Source organism: Oenanthe melanoleuca, chromosome 1 (assembly GCF_029582105.1).
Source record: "Oenanthe melanoleuca isolate GR-GAL-2019-014 chromosome 1, OMel1.0, whole genome shotgun sequence".
In the NCBI taxonomy this organism is placed as follows: Eukaryota; Metazoa; Chordata; class Aves; order Passeriformes; family Muscicapidae; genus Oenanthe; species Oenanthe melanoleuca.
In genome coordinates, this window is record NC_079333.1 from 15,750,724 (window position 1) to 15,778,149 (window position 27,426).

Here is a 27,426-nt window from a genome sequence, read left to right on the forward strand (position 1 = left end):
GGAGCACATCAAGCAGATCATAAAGCTTCTAGCAAGTATCCGAGCTCTGGATCATGCTGTTACTGTTGCAAATGATCACAATGTAAAAGAGTTTAAGATTTTAATAGAAGGAAAATAGACTTTTCCCTCCACTCATTTTGAGCTTTAAAACCATTCCTGATGTGTAATTTATGTACATATGTAAAGTTTCTTAAACTGTAAAGTATTGATCTTCGTTTTAATACAAAGTGCATTCTTATATACAGCATCCTTAAAAATAAAAATCATTGACTTCATTGAAAACAAAAATGGAATCCCAAGGTTGTCATCTTTCCACAAGCCAGATTTTTCCTCAAGTTTCTCATAATCTTGCTCACAAAAATACTTTGTGCCCATAATCAGTGGTCATCTACTCCTGTTAATTGTTCATGGTTAACTGGAATGTGTATAATAGATTCTGTGTAATACACTGTATGCATATATTTATACCACCATGTTGCTTTCACATTGGATATAGAGATGTTGTACTGTCGCAAAAGCTTTTCATTTGCTAAAAAATTCTTATTTTGACAATAAAATGATCTTATTATTGGTCAAAAGGGCTGGTAAAACATTCAAATATGTGAAAAGTCACGAGTTGAAGAGTAGAGGCACATTGAAGTGGATCCTGACCTTTAAAAAGCAGCTGTGCACTCCAAGTGGAATAACTAAAAAGTGATTTGCATTCGGAATATGGAACTCTTACGACTGTTCTTCAAAAGGAAGATCTGGATAAATGGTGAAGTATTTTTTTTATATATAAGCAAACACTGAGAATTTGTGATTATTGTACATGTGTAGATGGTGGCATTTCCTAAGCTCCAAACACCTTCTCATATTGTAGGACTAATGATTTACCTCTGGTTTCTGGACCCTCCTTGCTTTTCTAAGTTGCTTAAGTTGTGTCAGGATTTTGAGGAGAAGTTTTGGGTTTGGTGCTTTGTTTGCTTTCGTTTTTTGGTTTTGTTTTGTAATGTCATTCATGGAACCTATTTCTTCAGGTTAGAGTGGCTGAAGATAGGGAGCAAAATGAAGGTGAAAAAAATCTTTGAAGTATTTATTGTAGTAAATATTCAAAAATTACACTTCCCACTAACTATCATCTAAGGATAGTCCTAAAAACCCCAGGGGGTGTTTAATTTAAATGTGAAAAACCACTTCAAAAATCTATTGTATACATGACAGCACTAGTGACTTGATTTTGGGGTCTAAGGCAGGGGGACAGCTGTAACAGCCTTGGGTTAAGAGCTATTCTCCATGTGTGCCCAACTTTTTTTAAGGGAACTGTAGCAATTAATTTGCATACTGAATACTATTTATGCTTATGTCATGGTATAAATGAGTATTTTAAACACATACAATTTGTAACATGCACGCTTCCTTGGGATACTGGATAGTTGTTTTGAGCAGTTGGCATTGATGAAGCACACTCAGAAATATCTGCTTTTAAAAATTGCTTCAATAAACTCATCTGTTAAGGAGTTGTTGCAGTGCAACTTGGTAAGCTTTGTTCCTTTAGGAAGGGAGTGAAGGAACTGATGTGAGTGGCTCTGGTTGACTATTTCAATATGTCAGAAAAAAACAATCTTTCAAAGCTGGATTTCTGGAATGAACACAATGGGATGAACACTGGAATTTACATACCTACATAAATCAACATTTAGATATTTGAAATACTATTGCAGTTGTAGTTGCATGATTTAATAGTGACAGATTTGATCTTTCTGTGCTAAAAATGTTACTGGTTTCAGTATCTTGAAGAGGACCTGCAGGAAGCATGTAAGAGAGCTGGAGAGGGACCATGGACAAGGGCTGGGAGTGACAGGTAAGTGTCCATTGGAGCTGAGGGAGCAGTCACAGTTCTCTTTGGTTTTGATACTGGTGCTGTTCCTGTTTCATCTCTCCTTGCTGTTTTCTGGTAAATTGTCACATCTCAACCCATGATCTTTACCTTTTGTGCCCCCAAATCTCCTGCGTTGGGGAGGGGAAGAAATGAGCAAGTGGCTCATAGTTTAGAATGGTTTCAGTGGGAGCAGTAACTCTGGAAGTACCATTCCTAAACAACTTTACTTGGGTCCCTGTGTGAGGCGCGAGGAAGGGCACAACCCACAAAAGAGTGGGTTGGAAACAAAGTTGATCTCAGTTTTTGCTGTATTGAGTCCAGAGCCACTGGTCACAATGGTGCTTGGTCTGTTCCTGTGGGTGTGGTACCCAACCCTGGCTCTATTCCTGGCTCACTCCTCGGGGTGACCTTTTACAGAGCAGGGACAAGGATCAGCATTTCTTTGTTGCTGTACTGTGGGATATGAGTTTATGACATGATAGCATCAAGTGCAATGGTGGTACTCTGGGATGTGTGTTCAGTGCTGCTCTCCCACCCTTACTTCAGCACTACCTTTGGGAGCCCATTAATAACCATACCCAGTCTGGGGGGGTAGCAGGGGAAGGATGATTTTCCCCCTTTCCCCTGCCTTTTCTTCCTTCAGGCCTGCTACAACAGCTTTTGAGAATTTTGCATTCCCTTTGGATGGCAAGGAAAGTGTGTTCTTGTTGCTATGTCTGCTGTGTCTCAGTGCAGTCCACACTTTGTTTCGAATCACGTTTGGAATCAGAACAGAGATTTCCAAGAAGGCCAGTCAGAGACCTGAACCAAGGGGGAATAGTCATGAGTGGCATGGAATGTGCCAGAAAATTGGCCAATTTTTTGAGGAAGTCTCTGCTCCAGTGGTTTGAGAGTTCACCCCTGAACACTGGGACTAGGCACTCTTCTCGCCAGCTTTTTGTAGGGTCTCATAGTCCTACAGACTGGTGAGTCTACCTGCCAATTTGAAATCTCCAAAATCCCCAAGAGTAAGGTCCTAGAACAAAAAGAAAGGGCTGGGCATCACCTTCCACTTGCAGCCTGTACATACCCTGGTGCTATTCCATTTCCTTCTCCATGTACCTTCTCATCCTTTCCCTCTTACAGTCTCAAGATCCCAGTTTGCTAACTGCTCCCACACTAACAGTATTACAACAAAAAGCTCGTGGTGTTTTTTACCTTCCCTGTACTGTTGCTCAGCTCCACATGATGGCAGCAGTGTAGCTGCAAAAGAGGTAGATGTCCTGATTCTCCAGAAGCAATGAAGTGTGCGCATCCCAAGTTGAGATTGTCAGTACTGGCGAAAAGCAATGTGCCAGGACAGATAAGTTTGGCCTTCAGATTCCATTTGCAACCCTTAATTCACGTCATGCTCTAGCAGCATTCACTCCCTCTTATGGCTGGTAAACTGCTGTTCCACAGGAAGGAAAACCTGGAGATCCAGTGTTTTTAAGTGCTGATCATAGGCTGCCCACTGGAGGTCAAGGCCAGCAACAGCTTTCTAGCCTGGCACCTGTTGTGTTGGAGCAATCCTTGGACATACTCAATTTTTGAGCTTAGCTTGAAATTTCCAAAGTGGGATCCAGGAACTGAGTGACAGTACCATTCCTTGGAAATAAAGAACATAGTGCCAGTGTTGCTGGTGCAGATCACAAGCTTCCAAGGGGAGGTAAAGGCCAGCAATCTTTCTGTCCTAAAATGTTTTTTATACAAGCAATCCTTGGATGTATTCAAAATTGCAGGAGGTATCCTGAAAGAGAACATCAGTTCTTTTACATGAGGAAAAGCACCTAGACCATGTGTTTTAGTAGGAGACAATAACTTACCCAGGGGAGGAAAAGGCCAGCAACACTTCTTCCCTTTGCAGCTTGGATCCATTTGTCAGAGCTAGTGTCCTGAATGTGAATCACATTACCTTTCCTTGGAAATATAAACAAACTCATCCTGCACGTGATTGTCTGTCCAGTGAAGGTAAAGACCTTTCTCTTCTGGCACCTTTCTCTCTTAGATCAATCCTAGGACAAATTCAGTATTGGAGCAGTAGGCAAATTTTGGCTATAAGCTCCTGAAAAAGGATGACTTTACTTTTACCTGGGAAGGAAAGCATCATGTCCCAGTGTGGCAGTTGCAGATGAGAGGTGCAGAGAGCACTTCACCTTCACAGAGGTAAAGGTCAGCAACTGCTTTTAGTTCTGGAACCTCTTGTGTGGGACCACTTCCTGGATGTGTTTGACTGAACAGTGGTATCCAAATTTTTCAGAGAGAGAAAAAGGGGTGAAACAGCCTTCCTGGGAAAGGAGAGCAACTTGCCCCAATGCTTTTTGTAGGCTGTCCAGGCAAGGTAAACGGCAACAAAACCTTTCTTGGGACATTTCTTTTTTTTCTCCTTTTTTTTTTTTTTTTTTTTTGGTGAGAGTAATCCTGTGCCCTATTTACTTTTGAAGACTGAATTTAAATTTTGCATATGCCCTCCAAAAAGTGAACAGTAGTATCTTTCCTTGTGAAGGAAAGCATATAGCCCCAGAGGTGGTTGAAGTCAACAGGCTGCTTAGGAGAGCTAAAAGCCAGCAACAGCTTGTTCTCATGGGGCCTCCTGAATAGCCTCAATTTTGGGACCTATTCAGATTTGAAGGTTGTATTTCAATTTTGGATGTGGGCTCCAGAAAGTGGATTAAACTGCCTTTCCTTGGGCAGAAAAGCACTTAGCTGCAGTATTGATGGAGCAGATAACAATCTGCCAAGGAGAGAGAAGGACCAATATCAGCTTTGTGTTATAGAATCTTTCATTTGGGAGCAATCCCTGGATGTCTTTAATGATGGTGCTCAGATTCAGATTTTGGAGGAGGTATTCTGAAATTTCTGGCAGCACACTGACCTTTGCAAGGAAAGCACTTAGTCCTCATGGTGGTGATGCAGATGAAAGGCTGCCCAGGAGAGTTAAAGGCCAGCACAAGCTCTCTGTCCTGGCACTTTTTGTTTGGGCTCAAAGCCCAGACTGATTCTTTTTTGGAGGTTGTAACCAAATACAGGATATTGTCACCTGAAGACTATGAGAGTAAATAATTTATTTTGATGTATCTGGTTTGCTGTCCTTGATCTTCCAGGACAAAGACAAATTCCCACCAACACAGACTATTGTGCATTCCTTCCCAAAGAAAAAGTAGCGACATCCTATTTCAGAATCCCACCTCTGGAATTTGCAGCTGAGCTCCAAAATTGAATATGTTCAAGATTTGCTCTCACACATAAGGTTGCAGGAGAAAATGCTATTGCTGGCCTTTACTTCCCCTGAGAGATTTTTTCTCTGCAGCACCAACACTGGAGTTAGTTCTGTGCCTGTGGGAAGTACTGTCATCCTCTTTCAGAAAACTAACTCTTCTTTCAGAAAATTAACTCTGAAAATTCGAGTTGGACTCCAAAACTGATTATATTCAAGGATTGCTCCCACACAGATGGTTCCAGGACAGAAAGCTGTTGCTGGCTTTTACCTCCATCAGGCAGATGATCATCTAGAGCACCCAAACTATCAATACATGCTTTCCTTCCCCACAAAAGGTACTGTCATCCTCCTTGCAGACTACCTGCAGAATTATGGAATACATCCTGAATTGCTCTCACACAAAATGTGCCAGGATAGAAAACCCTTCCTTTATGTCCCATGAACAGCCTATCATCTGCATTGCCAACACTGGAAGTATGTGCCTTCCTTTCCAAGGAAAGTTACTGCCATACTTTTTCAGAAGCCCCTCTCCTAACTTTGGATACCAGCTCCAAAACTGAGTACAAATGGGGATTGCTCCCATAGGAAAAGTGCTAGAAGAGAAACCTATTATTGGCTGTTATACTCCGTGGGCACCTCAGATTTCCAACACTCAAAGTGGGATCAGGCTCTGTCCTTTCTACGGATGGGTACTGTCATTCTTTTTTCAGAAGACCTGCTCTGAAAATTGGAGCCAGGCTCCAACAGATCCTGAATTCATTCAATCCTGAATACACTCAGGGACTGATCTCACACAAAAGCAGGACAGACAGTTGCTGGCTTTTACCACCTCTGGGCAGCCTTTCATCTGAATCACCAACACTGGCACTATGTGCATTCCTTCCCAAGGAAAGGTGCTGTCATCCTTTCATGAGCCCAACACTGAAATGTGAAGCTGAGCTCCACAACTGAACATGCCCAGGGATTGCTCCCACACAATGGTTTCTAAGAAAATAAAATATTCCTGGCTGTTAACTCCCCTGGGCATCTTATTATCTGCAATACCAATACTGGGGGCCTAGGTGCTTTCCTTCCCAAGGAAAGGTAATTTGATCTTCTTTCAGGAGCCTGCTCCAGAATCTTGACACCACCTCCAAAACATGTCTGACATGTCTGGGATGGCTCCCACACGAAAAATGCCGAAAGTTGATGCTGGCTGAGAATTTCCATAGGCACCTTACAAATCTGCACTACCAACACTGGAGCTGGGTGCTCTCTTTCCCAAGGAGAGGTAATGTAATCCTCCTTCATGAGTCGACCTCTGAAATATGGCTACCACCCCCAAAACAGAATAGCACTGGGGATTGCTCCCACAAAACAATGCCAAGAGAGAAAGATGTTGCTGGCCTTAACCTCCCTTGGGCAACCAATCATCTCCACACCAATACTGGGGCAAGGTGCTTTCCTTCCCAAGGAAAGGCACCATCATCCTCCTTCAGGAGCTCACCACACATCATGGAATTTTCTTCCTCACTTGCAATGACAGCATGCATGAGAAAGTTTAATACAAGAGATTAATTTGCCTTCTACAAACCTAGAAACTCAGAGCTGCATAGTACTACATGAAAACCTGAAGAGTTCACAAAGGGAGTCACACACACAAAATCTTACTTTTTGAGGTCAACACAGACAGTGCCTTTTAGGGCAGAGACAGCCCCCAGTTCTGTCCTTAGCGCACTGCTAGAGATGGATGGTGATGTGGAGAGCTGGTTTCAACAGGCACATGCCCTCTGATGGAAACTCTAAGGGCATACAAGCCTCAACACTTACTTCACTTCAAAGTCTTCTGCTCTGAACTCACAACAGGTCTGGCTACACTACACAATTCCTGCCAGCCTGGGTTGTAGCAGAAGGGAAACACCTAAAGAACAAGACCTGCCAAAGAACATCCCCACACACAGTTCTGTTGTTGCCCATCAGATTGAGATTTCCAACCAGTCAAGAATCCAGATTTCTATGTAAGAATTTGAAGTCTTGTGAGTCCATCACAAAGGTGAAACAGTAGATTTTATAACTGAGAAGACCAAGACAAATTCAGGTATTCTGTATAACACAAAGCACAGAATTCAATTCAGTCCTTCAGCTGCTATTTTAATTTGCATGTAAAAGGTTTACTATAGTTCTTGTAGAAGGAGGAAAAAAGAAGACATAGAAGCACAGGAATTGCCAGTGTTTTTAAAGTCCTTATAAAAGCCTGTGAAACAATTCACAGGGCAGACTTTCAACAAGAACAGTGACAGGGCCATAGGCTTTTTGGGATAACAATCTGGATAGATGCATGTTAGCAGTTTCTTGGTTTTATGAGTAAGCAGGTCTGATGTACTTCAGAGACCAGAATAAGAGTCCAGAAATTATATGTACCTTTTAAGACTCCTACATTCCCACACCATGTGTGAAAAATGGACCAGCCCAACAGACACTTGTCAGTGATATTCCCCAAACTCTGTCTGCTATGAATCCAAATCTAGGGATTCTGTGACTTCTGTTGTCTTTTAACCCTACACCTGTCCTCTGGCTTTTAACCTTCTACTTTTTTAAGAATAATAATCTCTTTAATTTCACACAGTTGCTAGCTGATTATCTTGCATTCAGGGAAATGTTATAAATATGGGGAGTTTTAATTACAAGGAGCAATTATGTCACTGTACCAACTGTGTTATAACATCTGCATTTAAATTACTTTCACCTGCTGAATCAATACATCATTTTCCACTGCCACCCAGAAGTATCTGACAGGCCTGTGTGAGTGCAACCTGATGAGGCTCCAGCTGAAGGACTTTAGAATATCCTGCATTAATGCAAATCAAGTGTATTTTTAACAAGAGTCAAAGTAACAGGATTGAAAACTCAGACCAGTAGAGGCTGTTCATTGAAAACCTTTCTTATTTCCTAGATCATTGCCTGAAAAAGTCCCAAATGTTGCCAGGTTGACATGAATTGTATCATCTGATTTATCACCACTGGGCTGAGAAATAAAATTGCAATATGATTTAGAACTTTTGAGTCTCTCTCATAACCAAATACTTTTAAACAAAATCATGCCAGTTCACCTGGAAGCTTGAGACTTACAGCCTTCAACAAGGTAATGAAGTTGAATATTTACATGCTCTGGAGTGCTATTTTGATTAGAGTCTTATTACTTCCCAAGTCTCTCCCATCCATCTCCTTCCCTTTCACAGTAAATATGAAATAGTAATTGTAAAAAAATTAGGAAACCTTGTTAAAATATCATACTAAATTCTTACTAGACTACTATCATATATCAAGAAAGTCTTAAATGTTATTTCTCAAGTTAACCAGATATACTCAACTTATTGGGATTTGCAATATTACTCTCAATCATTTTTACGGTTTTTATTTTAAATTCTGCCTATCTTGGCTCTGCCATTCATATGAAACAGCAGGTCTTCCACATGGCAAATTTAATCTTCAGTAGGGAACACTCATGTATTTAAGAACATGCAATTAAAAAAGAAAACCAATAGAACAAAATACATACTACTGAGGAAATACTGAGAGTAGTTCAGTAGATACCAACTTTGGTACAATTATCTCTCTGGATTATTAGATTTCAGCTCTGTCTGAAATCCTAAGCTAGTGGTTTGGGCAAATTAAACTTATAAACTATATAGAGACTACTTTGGTACCATTTTCAGAACTGTTTGAGCAGTACTATGTAAATGAACAATGCACCAATGAGACTTTCACAGCAGAGGACTTATACAAAATAGAAAAGCCTTTGTAGAAAGGATAGTGGTTTTTATTGTAGACTTAGAAAATACTGAATTATGAAAAATACAAAATCAACTGTTGTAATTATCTGTTTATTTTACAATCTGTATGCCATCATACCCTTATGGCTTTAAGATAGTCTGACCAAAGTATTTTAAAACATGCTTTAACAAAGTATTTTACAATTTCAAAATTGAGTATTTCTTTACTGGAAGAAAAAAAAAAATAAAACCAAACTCCAAAAACATTTTCCTGAGAATTCTGTATCATAAAATTGTCATTCACTCATAACATTTGCAAGTTGATGATATAGGCTTATAGAAGTCAACATGCAACTTGTAGGTCTATGGTATTAAATAAATATTTTAAAAAATTATTTAGATGCAGCTGGTCAGGCAAAAACCTACCCTCAAACTTCACCTGCAGCCAAGTGTGTCAGGGCTCTGGGCATTGGATAAGCTCCCAGACAGCCATTCCCTACAAAGATGCTCTACCTTGTTAAAACAAGGATTTACCCCAGGGAATTCTATTTCCAACTATGTGCACTATTAGGACAATGCTTTAATGCCATTGTCCACGTCATTTCAGAATATCACCAGCTTTAAAAGTGAGAGTAGTTATCAACAGTAGAGGTTTGGGCTTTGAATTTTGTTTTGATTGTTTCTTGTTGGTTTGCTTTTTAAATAAAATGGAGACATAAGAGAAAAATGCTTCCCAGGGTGGCAGCCTGGGAGGGAGACAGGATTAAATTAACCAGGAATCTACAGAAACTAGAGAAAAAGCCCAGAGAGCTTCATAAAGTAATACATATACAGGATCATCATATCTCAATGATAGTAACTTAAAAGAATTTCAATTCAATAATCATGATGTCTGCCGTGTAGTATTTATTTCCGAATTTCAATTACTGCAAGTATTGTGATTTATACAAGCTATGATCCATATTTTTTTCCCTTAAAAAGCAATGATAATATATGATGAAAATCCAAGGATTTACTAGAGATTTGAATCAACTTTCAGTCCCATAGGTGAGGTAGTGTAGTCATTTGTGTTATGTGCTGGTTATGAGAAGTCCTGTTGAAATCTGTCAATTTTAAAATTTCTGTTTTAAATAAGTGGCTTACTGTATTTATTAATGCTATGTTACCTATGGATGTAGGGGAAGGAAAAAAAAAAGAGCCTTGCCAAGAACAAGTTTTGTCTCACTGCAAGGTAAAACTGAAAAGCAGTATTTACAAGGGCCTTTGCTTAGCTGCTGCCTACTGTACATGCACACAAAGACACAAAAAGCTAATACACATTCTGAGGTAGGAAATGAAGAATTCCACTGGCTTGTACAAGATTCTTCATGTTTTGTAAACCAGCAAACCCAAAGTTTTATGTGGTGAGGTTCAATACTTAGTTCTGGTGTGAGAATAGCATCAAAATAACAAAGCATCATTGGTATACAATATGCATCCACTGCTATGTAAAAATCTAGAAAATGGGGATTATTTTCAGTAGCTGAATTTCTCCTTCACAAAATAATAAAGGAAATATCTCCAGGTCATTTCTTCAATGTACTTTTTATCTATGTTAATAGCACAAGCCATTGAAAATATACTACAGGTTTAGCCATAAAGCATTCTGAAGATTGATTCTGAAATAGAACTTTACTGGTCCCAGTGATCAGAGAACAAATATTTGTAACTTACTTTAGGCAGTTAGGCACTGAAAGAAAAAAATGCGGCGCCTGAATACCTTAAAAAAAAGTCTGTCCTTAGACTTTCACAATAGTTTGATTCCAACTTGCCACAAACAAGTAGCAAGCCCGAAGGTGCTAGGACAGGAAGTCACAATACAGCAGTGTGTTTTAGTAAGCCTATGGGATTCAGATGCCAGAGGATCCAATGCACACTCATCCAAGAACTGCACCAGTTTTAGATGTCTGCCTTCCACAGCATGTTGTTGTTCCTCCCACTAAACTTAGAGAAGAGAGCAGTATGTGGCAGCACCTCTCCTGCTCCAGTTCTTTTAATTCTGTGCTAAAGAGACAAGAGCACTTATTCAATAAAAGCCTACTACTAATCAATTCTAAAGTCACCTACTACTTTAATTCAGTAAAAGCCTTCTCTGTAATAGAGAGGGGGCTATTCCAGAATCTCCTCATCCTGTCATGTCACTTAGTCCATCTACAAAACGAACATTTACAGAGCTATACATGCTTTTTAAGCTTTGTCTACCAGGAAAAAAGAAGTCTCAGAAGCATTCCAGATAAAGAAGCCAATGTGCATTAACAGCTGTCAGGAGGCTTTCCTTAAAATGCAGAGTGGCATTAAGTACTGTGGCATAAAACAGAGTAGGCTGCTCTACACTTGAACAAAACTTCCTCATAAATAAGCACCTGTGCATGGAATTAGTACTTTCTAACAGCTTTCCTGAACCTTCCTTGGTATCACCACACAGAAAAAACTCCAAGGCTGACACATACAAATTACTTTCTGGAACTACACAAGAGCAAACCCAAAGCTTGCCAAGTAATAATGGTGACCATGTAATTGTCAATATAGTTTCAAAAGATTGCACTTTTCTCTTTGTTCTCACTTAGTAAGTGCTCAATCCCACTTCTAGTTGCAATGCTGAGAGGCTGGCAGTGGGAAGGAGAGATTCACTCATCTGTAGTGCATTTGTCAGTCATCTGCTGGCAGAAGTCTGTGATGCCACTGCCCTGCCCACATGGCTCCACGAGCGAGGTCTGCTCCGCTGCTCTGGCAGGCCCTGGATGCAGTTCTTGTACCTGATCGTACGCGGCCTCGCACGCGCTCTTGACACACTGGTAACAGGCACTCTGCTCAGCTGTAGGTGTGACACCTGAAAGACCATTTGCTGATTCTACAGATGCTGGTACCACGAGCTCACTATCAGATGGAGCTGTTTGTTCTCTTTTTGGGAACAAAAATGAGAGTGGACAATCTGAAGAAGAATATTTTGCAAGTATTTGTATTTGCTCTTGACTCAAGGCTGCTTCCTTACACACCTGCTGGCAAAGTCCAGTCAGATTCTGCTTTGTCTCACCCAGAGTTGATAAAATGTGGTTTCTTTCCTTCAGCAAATTCTCCTTCTCATTTTGCTGCAAAAAGAAAAACAGTATTTTAGTCTATATTTTCATAAGAAACTATGGTTTAAGCTCCTATCAAAGCTAAAACAGGACTTTAAATACTCTGGTCTAATTAAAGACAAGTAATTTGGCATTAACTAAGTAAGCAGCAACACAATCAAGCACATATCAAAAGGCCAATCCTAATCTCTCTGGAAGCATCATCAGCTAAGCTATTTGATGTGGTTTTTCACATATACTGCTTTTTCCAAACTCATGCTGGCAGACAAAGGAGTAATTTGTAGTTACTGAACAAATGAAACATTGCACTTACTGTAAATATTCCTGAAACACTAGTTCTAGAGGGTAACACAAACCATTACCAATGATTCAACAAAACATTAAGCAGTCTTCACAGAAATCTGTATTTTAAAATTGAAATACTGAAAATCAAACATCATATTTAATTATTGATACTATTCCACTAGATGAAAAAGTAACTTCCATTCTCAAGAAGTGCCAAATCCACTATAGGACAAACAATGAAATTAAATATAGTTCCTAAATTAGGTAGAAAATTTAGGAAAGGTAAAGAAAGAAGATGTGATGAAGAACTAACAGCCTAGAGATAATGTAGCAGGATTGTCCAAACAAATGGCAACAAACAGGACAGCAACTCACTAATACATATCAAGTAGAAGAAAATAGCCTGTATGAAATAAAGGCTTTTTTTTTGTTTCAATGTTGTGAATTTTTCTGACAGAACTGGCTAAAGATAAAAAGACACTGATAATTGAGATGTCTAACCATGGAAATAAGCAACTTTTTGAATACAGAAAAATGAGGAAATGGCAAAGAAGGACAGGGAACAAGCAAGACTGTCATGAAGAAGTTGAATGAAAAGGACAAAGAACCCAAATCCAAACATGTCATAACACAAACACTTTAAATTCTGTAATTAATTAATTAAAAGAAAATACAGTTTTCAAGACAAACAAGGTTCTAAATAGTTTTCAAGTTTTAATCATAGGGACTATGTCTTACAACTACTGTTACATCAATTCACTCCTGGAAAGTTTTATTATTTTCACTCCTCCTGACATCCTCTTTTTGCAGAGAAACCTCATACTGCAACCTCTACGACTTTTTTGAAAGAACTGATTAAGTTTAGCCAGCATTTGGCAAGAGGAACAGTTGTTGCCAGTTCTTGTCTAAAACTAGTAGAAAGAGGACTTTGTGAATAAATTTCTACTTGTCAGCATACTGGGAGCAGCTGTTAATCATAAAATATGCCACCCTGGAAAGGACCCATCAGGGTCACTGAGTCGAACTCCTGGCCTGCATAGGATACCTAAGGAGTCACACCCTGTGCCTGAGAACTTTGTCCAAATGTTTCTTGAACTCTGTCAGGCTTGGTGCTGTGACCACCGCCCTGGGGAGTCTGATCCAGTGTCCAACCACCCTCTGGGGGGAAAAGACTTTTCCTAACATCCAACCTAAACCTCCCATGACTCGGCTTTATGCTGTTTCCTCAAGTCCCACCACTGGTCACAAAGAGAAGAGATTGGCCCTTACCCCTCCTGAGGATGCTAAATGTTGCATACAAGCTATTATAAAAGAAAGGCTGTATAAAATCAGGCCTTGCTCTGCTGAATTACCAGCTAAGCCTGTAAGTTCCCATAAGAAAGAATCAGAGGAATGAAAAGTCACTTAACACAACCACCTATTCTTGTAGAGAAAAGTAAGTTGCTCCTGTAATAAAAGACCTCTTCCATGAGAATCCACAAAGAAAAAATGCAAACACCTGTATATAGAGTCTTAACATGTACACACAGAAGCACTTTCTAACCAATCAACTTAGTGGCAATAAAACTTTTAGCCAATTGGAGTTAAACAGAGATATATGAAAACTGTATAAAAATGAGTTATGTGAATAAAGAAGGAGCTTTTCTGCATGAAGAAACTGAGTCCCATCTGCATTATTGCAACAGCTGAGGATCTCAGTGAAGTCTCCTCTCAGTCTTTTCTCCAGGACTTCCCCCCTCCAGACTTTTCCCCATCCTTCTCTGGATGCTCTCCAATGGCTTAATGACATTTTTTAAACCATGGTTCCCAAAACTGCACACAATGTTCAAGGTGAGGCTGCCCCAGTGCAGAGCAGGGCACAATCCCCCCTCTTGCCTGGCTGGTGATTCTGTGCCTGATGCCCCCCAGGACATGGATGTCCCTCCTGGCTGCCAGGGCACTGCTGACTTGTGCTCAGCTGGCCATGGACTAGGAATACCAGGTCCCTTTGTGCAGCTGCTCTGCAGCCTCTCACTCCCCAGTCCATGCACACAGCCAGGGCTGCCCCATCTCAGAGCAGAACCTGGCAAACTTCACCCAGCTGGTGATTGCCCAAGTCTCCAGTTTATCCAGGTCCCTCCGTGACTCCTTGAGGGAGGTGACAGCTCCTCCCAGTTTAGTGTCAGTAGCAAACTTCCAGTGTTTTCCATTGTGTCCAGGTTCTTAATGAAGATTGTGAGGAGCACAGGGCTCAGGACAGAGCCCTGCAGTGCCCCATCAGGGACCAGTGTCAGCCTGGTGCCACCCCAGTCACTGTCACCATTTGTTCCTGACCCATGAGCTGCTGCTCTCCTACATGAGGTGTTTATCCAGCTGTGGGCTGGACATTTGGTTCAGAAGGATCTTGAGAGAGCTAGTAAAAAGCTCTGGTGAAGTTCAAGAGGATTTCATCTACTGGCTTTCCTAGACAGCTGGGTGGGTTACCCTGTCATACAAGGAAATCAGGTTTGACAAGCAGGACTTTCCACTCATGGAGCCTTGCTGCCTGTGTCAGATGCCTGCATTGTCCTCCAGGTGTTTAATACCTACCAGAATAATCTCTCCCCTTCTGTTAGGCAGATCACCTAATAACTTTTGGGTATGTAGAAAAATTCAGCTGTATATTATGGACTGATGAAATTATCTGGACTGCTATTTAAAACAAACTGAATATTCAGAAATAGTTATTCCAGTACAAAATTCTCACCCCTCTTCTGAAGCTGTTGACAGGTTACTACATTTAAATATTGTTTTATTTTATCAGCATTATACTAATACTACAAAGTATTGTCAATTTTGAGATCATCATAAACGGAGAATTGAATATTCTGCTAAAGAATGTACTTAATTCACACATCTCATCCTGCTATAATCTATATAAGATCTCAATTACATTGTTCTTGGAGCACTGACACATCCTCCTCCTCAGCTACAGAATCCTCAGTGAAGTAAAGATTCTTGAGACCGTTTGTCCTCTACTCTGCTCCCCCTTGCAAGCATCCTCATTTTAAAAGTTTCAAAGTGAAAATCAAAGGATGAGTCAAGTTGGAAGGGACCACAGCCAGCCATCTGGTCCAACTTCCCTGCTCAGGCAGGCTCATCCCATTGTACAGAAGAAAGTACAAGGAATGTGAATATTCACAGTCTCTGAAATAGCTGTTTCTAACAAGTCAACATCTCCTTAAGTAGCCCTTGTGTATTCTCACATACAGAACATTACTGACCAACAAGAACACCCAGATTCACCTGAAAGGTCAATAAGCAAAGGCTATATGGGGAGGTAAAAAAATTACTTTATCAGTACAGAACATCAAGAGATACGATCAAAGGTAACTCTCAGATAACAGATTCAGCACTGAACAATATTTTTCTTCAATATAAGTAGAACTTAACATAAGATTTCCAATTATACAGAATCACTTGATAGGGGAGGTACCTTGTCAGGTCTGTAGTCTGACCTGCTGCTCAAAACAAAGTCAGATCAGGTAAGATCAGACTGTTCAGGGCTTTGCTCAGTCATGCCACAAAACACTCAAAGACAGGGCATGCACAGTCTTTCAGGGTGAACTGCTCCACTGCCTGCCTGGCCCCACTGGAAGAAAAAGCTTTCCTTATATTGAGATGAAATCCTCCCTTGTAATTTAAGATCATGTCTCTTGTTCTCTTGCTCTCAAGTACTCCCCTTGGAAGCTGAATATCTTCTATCACCAAAGGCTCCATAACCTCAAGGACTGCCCCACAGATATGGATTAGGTCTCCCCATCCCTTTTCTAGGTAGAAGCCCCATTTCTTCTGCCTCTCACCACAGAAGTACTTCAGACCTGGCCATCCCAGTGGCCCTCACCCAACCTTCCTCCTGTCTATCAATGTGCTCCTGGAACTGGGAGGGGTGAAAACCCAGCAAAAGATTCAGTGTTACACATGCCAAGATAGGTAACAAGCACTGCCCTCCAACAACCGGCTGTGCTCCTGTTACACAGCCCAGGGCACTGATAGCCTTTCCTTCAGTCTGGACATGTTGCTGATCCATGCTCAGCCCGCTGTCTGCCCAGGCCCCAAGGTGCCTGTCAGCAAAGCTACTTGCCAGCTGTCAGTCTCCAGCCTTTAGCCAGGCAGGGGTCAGTCTGTTCCAAATATAGGACTTTTCCAAGAAACACAACACAAACATCTTCTGAGAGAGAAAAAAACCGAAGCAGCACCAAATAGAAACTAATACAAGACAACATGCTGCACACTGGACAACATACTGGAAACCAGCATGAGGAAATCCACCAAAAAGTATTTCCTAACTGATAGTACAGAGTATTATCTACTTGTCAAGAGTTGTCAAACTATAGCTACACCATTCTCTTCCCTCTCAAAGCCACATGACAGATGATACCATTAGAAGATCAAAGTCCAAAAGGTCTGAGACACGAGTGATCCAGAGAACAGGAACAAGGCAGGAGTCATCATGCATGAAGCAACCTGGTTGTAGCACACGCAGTCCGTCTGAGACATCTCTTTTCTTCCACCTACCTGGAAACCACGCCTAGATAGATCTTAATGTTTCTATATTTTTGTACAGCTTACACAAATTTGATGATCTGTGGCTGTCAGGTATGGTCAACAGCTCCAAACAGGGTCTTTTCACGAATTTCTGAACAACCTTACCAGCAAGTTGAAAAAAATACGCAACTGGAGGATGTTTGTGCCTAGAGAATGATTCATATAACTCATACCTGACCTCACAGTTCTCAAGACTCAACACTCATTATCTAGGCCTTGCACAGTGTTACCTGTCAAACAGCAGACATTCAGTCTGTTCCAGTGCAGGTCCACAGAAAGAAGGATATTATGTTATAATTATTAGTCTCAAACAACCACATGTCTAATCTTGCAGACCAACCTTTAATTCCCTGCCCAAGTATTGCAAAATATTGACAGAGTTACATAACAGAAATGACAACATGATGACAAAATCAGGCAAAAAGTTCTGAAATGTCAGAAATGCAATTTCTCTCTTTAGAAAGGATATTATTAATACAATCACCTGATTACCCTCCCTCACAGAGCACCTTCTTCATTGAGCACAACCTGCACTGTCAGCTCACTAGAGCATTATGGCACTGCACACCCTCCAAAGCCTATCTCCTCCATGCAGAAGTAGGAGTAGATGCAGCAAAAGATGATGATCACAGGAAAATAAGTTTCCAGTCCACAGCACTTGGCTCTAATTTTATTTTCCTTTTCTCTTTGACGTCAAAAGAGATACAACATGACTGCTATGTTCCAGCTGATGCAGCTACCAAATTCAGGTACGCTAAGCCTAAAAAGCTCCATGAACGAGAATAAGAGCACAGTAGTCCTAAACAATGGAACTATTTCATGCACATGGTATGCCCGACTATGAAACTGAAATGAGAGAGTCAAACAAAGACTTGTTTTTCTGAAAAGCCACTCCATTATCATCTTCTTCATGCTATTTTTACATAATCCTAACCTCAGCTTACTAACATTTCTCTTAAATTACATATTTATCTTTTTATTGCCTTCCTAAGGAGGAGAAAATACATTAACAGATGGCTGCAGAGAAATCAATTCCTCAGCTACAATCTTGATGCAACTGCTAAAAAAGCAAGCAACTTCCCAAGTTCTTCTATATCTTCCGCCTTTCTGCAGGGGTCTCATTTTTAACACTCAAGACTCAGGAAGCAGTTTGCCAGCCCATGTTGACATGTTCCAAGAACAGTACTTACACAACTAACAATTGCAGAACTGCAGACTTGACCATGAGCAATACCATGAGCTGAAGAACAAAATCTCAAAGCAAGAAAGGGGAAGAGGCAAAAAACAGTGTAGGATAACAGTCTGGGAATCATTCTGTTCAATTAAGTTCTAAGCTTATGGTTTCAGAAACATCATTCACCAAAAATTATGCTGTGATGCATGTTTCATTTGAATGGAAACAAGTGCACAGAAGGAAAGATGTGTGTACTTTAGAACAAGCTCAGAAAAACTTAGAACTGCTATTGAGAAGCTATACAATACTGATAAAGTTTTTTAAGCTGGAGTAGAAAAAGTAGTAAACCTCCTTACCCTCAAGCTACTGCCAGATAGTCAGTCAAGATGTTTAGAAAAAGACATGACAACAGCAATGAACATTTATACATACCAGTTTTTCAATTTCAGATTCAAGATTTTGTATGCAGTCAAGTTTTCTCTTGCGACATCGCTGTGCTGCAATTCTGTTTTTACTTCGTCTTCGGATATCATGAATACAGTCCAATTGTTCAGGAGTTAATTTATGCATTTTCAGAAATGACTGGAAGTCATTTCTGGAAAGTGAGATAATCCTCTGTGCATTAAAGGGCAGTTTTACCTAGAATGTGAGATACAGTTGTAAATCCAAGGTGGAAAGATTACATAAATACAAGTCAAGTTTCCATTTTAAGCATTCTTTACTACACAACCCATCTTTCTTCCTACATCTCAGAGACAAGAGCAAACTAACATAACCATCAGATAATGGGATAATATCCAGGGAATTAAACTACAGGAGGTTCAAGCACAGGTGCAAGAGAGTATTTGCCCATTTACACTAGATCCTTACAAGCATATTCAGAGTAGAATGAAAGCTACTTGTTTGTGCATCAAATATGCAGGTGATGCACTCTAAGAAGAGGAGTTACAGTTTGGTGAGGTATAAAATAGGTGTCAAGACTCACTAATATAGTCTAAAGTTTTCCCAAAGCTGCTATTAAGTCTGCATCCTGCATACATTTTATACCTATGTTTTTGGTTTTTTTCTGCAGGAAAAGTTCATCTGAAACAGGCATTTCCTTAAAAAACAGAAGTTATAATGTTTTATTTCTTGATGTTGGAGAAGAGAGAGGACCAGGCTCTTGCTACTGTTGTATACCTGAGCTACAAAAGCATTTGAGATCACAAAATGTTGATTAATACTGAAAAACATACTTATCTTTACAAAATAATCACCATGTTTTTTGATTATCCAACTAAAGACACCTTATTTTAATCTTTACATTTGAGTATAGTAAGCAGCAGAATATGTTACCTTGCTATCAACAAAGATCTGAATATAGTTTTAAAAGAAGACAAATATTTTCTCTGATTTGCTACTACTGGTGACAAACAGGCAAAAAATAATAAAAAATCCTAGAGTACTGTCCTCAGCAATGATGCCATCTTCTGCATCACATAAAGGTGAGGAATGTATTTAACCAATTCTGGCTTTTTGTCTGGCATCCCAGCTTTTTTGTACTGATGGAAGGTTTCACTTATGTTCAGTCTCAGTAAGGCCCTGTGTCTTGAAAAGATAAAAACCTTAGTGCTTTGAGAACACAACTTTTTGTAACAGTGAATGATCCATCATGCAGAGTTACACTGTAATTCTATGATGCCAAGAACTGAGGTGGAAATTGTTCCAGGTCTTTTAGGATTGGACTACTCTTGTATAGTATCTGCCTAAACCACTACTAAAGCAAACAAAGAAAGGAAGTACCAGATAATTACTGCAGTTGGAGAAACAAAAATAACCTTAGCATTGGAGAAGGAGATATTATTAAACAGTCTTAAATACACAACCACTGAAGCCAGCTCAAAAACTTAATTTTCACTTCACATTAAATCAAAAGCATCATTTCTCTCCCACCTTCACCTCACAGCTCAGAATAAAACCAAGAAAACTGCTAAGTTTCTATTACGCAAAGGGTTCAAGAAGTTTAGTTTTCCTAAATCTAATTGAAGCAGATAAAAGAAAAAAAAATTTAAAACAAACCTTCATGCCTTGATTTAAGACTCACAAGCTTTTCTGACAGCTGTTCCAGAAAAAAATCTTAAAATATCTAATATGCAAGAATCCAACACTTCAGTATCTGACCAAAAATACTTTCATACTTTAAATCAGTCATCCTGAATTAACAGTGACCTTCCAGATAAACCCCTGAATGGTTATTTAAAGTTTCAGTTCCACACTTTTTAAAAAAAGCAGCCACAGAAAAAACTCCAAAACAACAAAACACAGAAGACTCAGAATTGGATGTTTGAATATGGGCTTAAGAGACTGGGAAGCAAAGGATACATCAGGATGTTCTTACCTCACATTCTTGTTCTCTTGCTGAACAGGATTCACTGTCTCCCTCAGTGTCAGTCTCCGAATCCTCTCCCAAACTTATCACATAGTTATAGGGACACTGTTCTTGTTGTGGTCCCTGAGCATAATCTCCACTGTTCACTTCAGAGGTGTTGGAGCATCCTTCAGCACTAAGGTTGCTTATAAAGGGGCAGTTGACAGAATTCAGTGTTGTAAAAGTTCGCTGAGGGCATGGTTCAGGGCTTTCACTGATCCTGATCCCCAGCCACGGACACTCTGATTTTTTCCCTGAATACACTGGCTCCAAGTACTCTTTAGAAACTGCAGGTGGCAGATGTACTTGACAGGAATCTGTGCTGTGAATATCACTCCAGAACCCCTGTGCCAGCTGTTCTGCTATCTCTCTCTCCACACTGCTTCGATCTCCAGCTGAAGTGATGTTAGTGGCTTCCCTAATGCACAAATCCACCTTTGGAGATGGGTTACCTTGACTTTCAATTTTGTCAGTTCCAGCTCCAGTACTAGACACAGTCTTTTCTGCTAAGACTGTATTGTTTTGCATACTACTGAAATTCAAGTTACCATATTGCTCACAACTATGTAAAACTGACACAGAATTGAGTCCATGAGGTGCAGCAGAGTTTTGGGGGAAAGCAGCAAGATCCATTTTCTCCACAGAACATGACACATTCCGAGTCACAGAATCTTTCTTTGTCTCTTCTTTTTTCTGGATGCCTTCTTCCCCTTCTTCCATTTCTACCTGAGTCTCTTCACAGTTTGAGATCAGCTGCATAGGCACACACTCCTGAGCTTTTTGTATGCCATCGTTATCAGATGTTTCCTTCTCAAGAGAAGTTGAAAATGGTGGCACCTGAACATCTTTAACACTGGAATTAGACTCCGAAGTATGAACTTTGTCATTTCCAAAAGCTTTCTGGAATTTTCTATACTTTGGGCATTGGGAAGATAAGCTGGAAGCACTAGCCCTTTCTAAATGTACAGGATCACAGTTTTGATTCGCATTATCCTGAAAAGCAGGTGATGATTTAGTATTTTCTTCATCTTTACAGGGCTTTGTGTCAGGAATTTGACTATATTCCTTTTCTAGGAGTGCTTCTACTTCACAATTTATTTCTAGGTCTCCATCATCCGCATTCCCAGTTTTAGGGTTTGCTTTCTGACAATGCTGCGTGCAACATTTCTTCCTAGGACATTCCTGCTGATCCAATTTAAAGTCCAAAAATCTGAATTTGAGAAACTGAAAGCAGGACTCTTCAATGTTGCGTACACCCAAAAATTCTGCACATTTGCAAACTTCAGACACATTGTCTTTATTTAAAACAAGTTTTGCAGTATATGCAAACTGAAGCAAAGGACTAAATCCTTTAAGTGTTACCTATTACAAAAACAGAAAAACAAACAGTAATATGGTCAAGTTGGATTTAAGCAGAGAAATACACTAATTCACCTGTCCTGCCAGCAAGAGTACAGGACAAAAGCAGCAGACTTGTTCTGTTGTGAAAACTTGGTCAAACTCATTCTGAAACAATTTTTCTGATAATTTTATCATGCACATTTTGTGACAGTTTTCTTCACTGTGATCAATCTCTTAATAAAATGTTCTGGCAGTGCAGTACTAGAAGTGAAAAATACTGCTGTATGCTGAAAACCAGTAACTAGATTCCAGCCTCACAAAGATATTTCAAAGCAAGTTGTATATTAATTACTCTAGAATATGCTGCTGGTATTCAACTGCAGATTTTGTTAATCACTTAGTCTTATGCACCCCTGATGTAAAAAAATTGAAAACATGGAGTTTGACTGCATATTATTTACTACTACAGCCACCTACTCCTTTCTTCCTCCCACAGATTTGAAGAAATGCACTCAAAAACTGTACACCAAACAGAATTCTCAGTTTAAAGCTCCTTTCGAGCAAGTGATTTTAATTGAACTGAATTTATGTCTTTGCAACAGTTGCCTATCAGGGAATCCAGAGATACACAAAAACTGCATCATTAGAAACTGCACAAGATCTTTTACATGTGAAAAAATGTCTAAGGAATCAAGTAGAAAGCCACAAACAAATCCCACAAACACATTACCAACTACATGACACTTCCTTTAGCCTTTTCTCTGAAAATGACGAATAAAGCAGTATGTCCACTACTAATACTTAAAGTCAAGTCCACACTCTTCTCCCTGTCTTTACTGAAATGAACAGTATTTTATGCTAAGTAAAGCACCACATCAATGCATTAATTACATGGAATCCTTCTACCAGCAAAATGATGAATTATTAATGCAATTCTATTTAAGAATCAGTTGAGGGTTTATTTTGTTTTTTTAGTAGTTGTTTAGTATGTTCTTTTTAAAGAACACAACACACGAAAGGAAGATGATGAGATCTGCACAGAGAATAGTTCTTTAAAACTGTCTGTAAACTCTTATGACCTAACTAAAGAATCCTTAAAATAGCATTTGAAATATGCTCTGGAGATTACACCACCCCACTAATTCATTCTTTATAATGTGGGGAAGTAGAATGTGAAAGAGTTTATCCATAAGCTGTCAAGATGTCTTCAGACTTAGTGTTGTTAACAAAACATTAAAGTGGCTTTACAAAGAAGGAGCATTCATAAATAAAACTGAAAGAAAAACATACAACGGTATTTTAAAAGTGTAGTTTCTTTCTATTTAAGGGAGAAACACTGCAAAAACTGCAAGGATCAAGAGGGGATAAACACTCTACTCCTTTCACTTTCTGTTACACATTTCTAGCTAGCTATTCTTTAGACAAGAAAAAACCCTAAAAAGACTCTTAGTGTGACTGACCTAGAAAAGCAACTCCTGCAGCAGTCATTTATTTAATGTTTATTTGGGATGAAAGTCTAAGAATAAAAACACTGGCAAAAAAACTAACAAACCCTACACCAAGATGACAGTACTTAGCCTTTACAAGGTATATATGAAGTACTTGAATTTAAAAAATATTTTTGGTCTCCCAGATTGTAGGCTGGTTTCTTTCAGCCCTTAAATCTCCCACTGTAACTCGTCAGTTAAACCCCAGCCTACCATTAAAGAGAATTGAACAAAGCAGACTACAAGCACTGGCAGGTAAACTGCAGAAGGGAGTGACACTCACCTCTTCCGGTAAAGTGATGATAAGATCAGCGTCCACCTGGCCCACAATTCTTGAAAGGAAGTAACTGCTGCAAGCTGCAAGCACAGCTTTGTGTGCCCGAAATCGCTGATCTTCCACTAAAATTGTAACATCGCAAAGGATATCTCGCTTTCGCTGGTCATCCAGGCTGAGGAGTACATTGGTACTGTGCACTGAAGATTCATAGGCAAACACCACACTGTTGTTCTCACTTAGAGACATTCTGTATCACAGGTGGTAGTGTGAGGCTCAGTGGAAAGCATGCTTCTGTGCTTCAGACCTGGAGAGCAAAGAAACAAGTTGTACCCCTGAAAGTTGTGTCCAACAGGAACCCACTGGTACTGAAACAAGAGCATGTTAAACATGCACTCCCTGGCCTAACTCTTCTTCAAATTGGTACTTAAAATAAATACATGCTTGCAACCATTTAAAGTACCCAAACCTTGATATGTGTATCTTAACACTGCTTTTGTAGTCTCATAGACCAGAAAACAGACTTCAGCAAAAGAACAGTTCTTTCCTCGTCAAGGGATTCAGGGACATAATTTCTAGGTGTTACAGTAAATTTATCTAGGCTTTCACATTTAGCAATTGGTATATTCTAATTTCAACACTATAGAAACAGAGAAATAAAACAGATCCATTATACTAAAATTTACCAAAATACTATGTGAGCTACTTTTGTTTACTGATTCATCTAGTACAGACTAAAATATATGTGTTCTGTCTTCTTTCAAAAGTATTTTGTCTGCTAAACCAATCAGGCATTGGTAAAATATCGATTTTCTGTCCAGTAGGTTGGTGTTTTGTTTTTAAATTTGAATTCTCTACCTGCCTTAATGCAAACTTTTTCCTCCTTTTCTGTTCATGACTATTTGATTTGTCATACTTGTTACAAGTTGGCTTTCCCAATGGATCATTATGATTCAGATCACCTGGCAATGGAATACTGTCTTTCTGACAAAATTCTCAAATAACAGTATTCATTGGCTAATAAACAATAGTTAAAGGTTTACAGTATTTAAAACCTTCAAATATGTAACTCATAAGAGTTCTGAAGATTCCTAAATTTGCAGAAAAACAGAAGGGCTAGGGAGAAGGCAGCTCTGCTAGAGTGTGCGAAGATTGAAAGTATTTCCAAGTCTGATCTTTACACTGTATTTCACTTTCAATTGAGCTCTTCTTCCAATCAAAAGGAAGAAAAACGATTATTAAGAATGCCCTTGCTCAATCAAGAAACCATTTAAGTCAGATTTGGAACCATCCTGCAAAGAAAACATGGTATGACTAGGACACGTTATACCTTAACAAACCAAGCATTCAGATTACACTTGACCCCAGAGTTCCTGTAACTGAGCACAGCTGTAGAGACTCACTTCAGCTGACATGGGACTACCTCATCGTTCTATTGCTCAACAGAGGTTGTTACCATCTGCCAGCTCCCAACAATAATAAAACTGCAGCCAGTGCACATCCTCAGGTTTCAGATGTGGGGAAACTTTCACAACATGGGGAGAACAGAGGACATGACCATATTTAAACACACTGTGGAAAAAAAGCAACCATGCTGCCAGCTGTGCTCCTGCTTACTCACTGCTCAAGCTATTTTCATGGCACACAAGCATTTTGAGAACTTCTGAACAGAAAGAGGGAAGAAAATGATCCCCATTTCCAGTGGCAATAGCAGCACAGTACTAGTCTAGACCCCAGTAAAGTGCACAGTACCTCAGCATTACCTGCCCTTACCACACCCTTATGGAACACTGCTTAAGTTCACCAACAAAATGTACAAGTGTATGGTGAAAACAAAAGCTTCGAGGGAAAAAGCCCAGAAGTTCCACAAAAATGAGTTTTCTCCTCTAAGAAGTGGTAAACTGCTATATACCATGCACTGTTAATTCTAAAGGGCATATTTTTGGAAGGAAACAGTTTAAATGTTTTCATATACCTTATAACAAGACTACAGACTCATTAACTTAGGAGATATTTAATTTCCATTCAATTTTCATGGGAAAAAAATAATTCCTCAAGGAACTGCTATTCATTAAATTCTATTTTTTAAGAGCTTTTGAGAAGCAACCAGTGCAATATAAATTATATACTCCTAACTGGATTGCTCCACACATAGCCTAACTCATCATATTGCTCATATCTTACAGTACAGAGTTTAATAAAGTATAACTCTGTATTTGTTACAAGGGAAAAAAAAACCCCAAAACGGAACAGAGGACAAATGGAAAAACTGAAGACTAAATCCACAGTGTCAGCGAGCATAGGACACATTCTGGGTAAACACTTTGGCAAAACTCATGAGGGAGACTATAGTTAAAGCAAGCCTTAAAAAGCTCTTTTTTTTTTTTTAAAGTATCTTCTTTGAAGAAAGAACCTTCAGACAACAACATGCTGGTTTTGGGTTTTTCCTGATAAAATAGTTAATTCCAATATCCAGTTCAGTTCATTACACTTCCATAGCACAGAAGGCTAAAAGGAACACTAGTTTATTTCTGTTTTTATAGATACAGACAAATGAATGCAGAGAAGAGCTAACCCTCCTTCTCACTTATCTCTGTGAGGCACACACCATCCTTTCAAAACAGCTTGTGGACTACTTGGAGCATTGAGAGGGAGCTTCCAATGTTTCAGCTGCCAAAAAAAATAAAATAGCTTTCAACACTACCTTCTGTTTCTCGAGAAGTGAATGAAATACATAGTTTGAGCATAACTCCATTTAACACTTTACTCTGACGGAGAATGTTATACACCCTAATTGTGAAGGGCTCATCAGCCAAGTTATGTTCCCTCTATATTTGAACAGGATGACAAGTTTTTTGAGGTATCCATAATATAAAATGCAGCATTTAATAAGCATTTTAAACTTTGAGACAACCTTTAAAAAAAACCCCACAAAACCAAAAAAACACCCCCACACTACACTCAAACACTAATTTCACCTCAGCCTTTGTAAAATTTAAGTACTGTCAAATACAATAAAAAGAAATCCAAAGGTAAAGCATCAGAAAATTGAAAATGCTGGTGAAAACCAAAGCATCAAATGGGAAAGAGAAAATGCAACCACTGTAAAAAGCTGTTACACTTAAGAACTAACAGAGGTTAAACTTGTCAATGTCTGAATTTTGTTTTCCAGTTGAGTAATAAGGTCACAGTAACACATTTATGACAGTATCTGTCATGACAGCCAACCAGATTTTCCCCAGCAGCGTGAGTACAAAACAACTTCTCTGTAACTAGATCTGTTGTACACACATCCACAACAAGAACATTTACTGTCACAGCAAGGAAAAAAAGGACATCTCTTCTGTAAAATGTTTCTCTTCTACCATAATTGTTCTTCTAGAGCACTCAATTCTTAAATTTAGTTTTATTTATGAATGGGTGGACAGAGAGGGGAAAAGGTATGAAGTAAAGAAAACAATTCAATTAAACTTACAAGTTTGTGCTGCAACTGTCATAAGGATAGGGCTTCTAGGCTTTTCTGTCCACTTTATATCATTTAATTTTCTACAAGTACTATTTATCAGGCTCTTTTTTCCACTCTCAATATTATTAACATCAGCAACCAGGCATTAAAAAGGAAAACTGATACTATAAACAACAATAACGAATCATATGCTTGGAAAGCAGCCTAAAACTTCTATAATGCTATTTGTATTTTAAAAGTAACCTTCAAGTAAGGAAGACTAAAAGCAAGAACAGGGAACTTGGAAAAGTATTCCACAAGCAGATGACTGTATGTCGAAATCACTGCTCACAAAGGAGATGCCAACAAACATGTGACTGAATGCAGAAGACATTAAGAAATAAAACCATGCAAGAGTATTATTTACTATATTTGTAACAGACACTGCCATAAAAAATATGGAGAGTCCAAAAAGATCTT

The 27,426-nt window shown here is 39.3% G+C and overlaps 2 protein-coding genes across 3 annotated transcripts in view; one reads left to right on the forward strand and one right to left on the reverse strand.

The window, feature by feature from the left end:
- Positions 1 to 9,101, forward strand: part of PAXBP1 (PAX3 and PAX7 binding protein 1) — a 31,325-nt gene extending 22,224 nt beyond the window's left edge. For both annotated transcript variants that reach the window (XM_056494145.1, XM_056494232.1), the window contains exon 18: positions 1 to 9,101. In XM_056494145.1, the coding sequence (XP_056350120.1) occupies positions 1 to 118 (118 nt within the window). In that variant the 3' untranslated portion in view covers positions 119 to 9,101.
- Positions 8,947 to 27,426, reverse strand: part of BACH1 (BTB domain and CNC homolog 1) — a 26,511-nt gene continuing 8,031 nt past the window's right edge. The window contains exons 2-5 of the mRNA XM_056494348.1: positions 23,511 to 23,808; positions 20,370 to 21,761; positions 18,425 to 18,631; positions 8,947 to 11,979 (exon numbers count right to left, since the gene is read on the reverse strand). Coding sequence (XP_056350323.1) covers positions 11,518 to 11,979; positions 18,425 to 18,631; positions 20,370 to 21,761; positions 23,511 to 23,750 — 2,301 coding nt within the window. The 5' untranslated portion in view covers positions 23,751 to 23,808 and the 3' untranslated portion in view covers positions 8,947 to 11,517. The remainder of the gene's footprint in view (positions 11,980 to 18,424; positions 18,632 to 20,369; positions 21,762 to 23,510; positions 23,809 to 27,426) is intronic.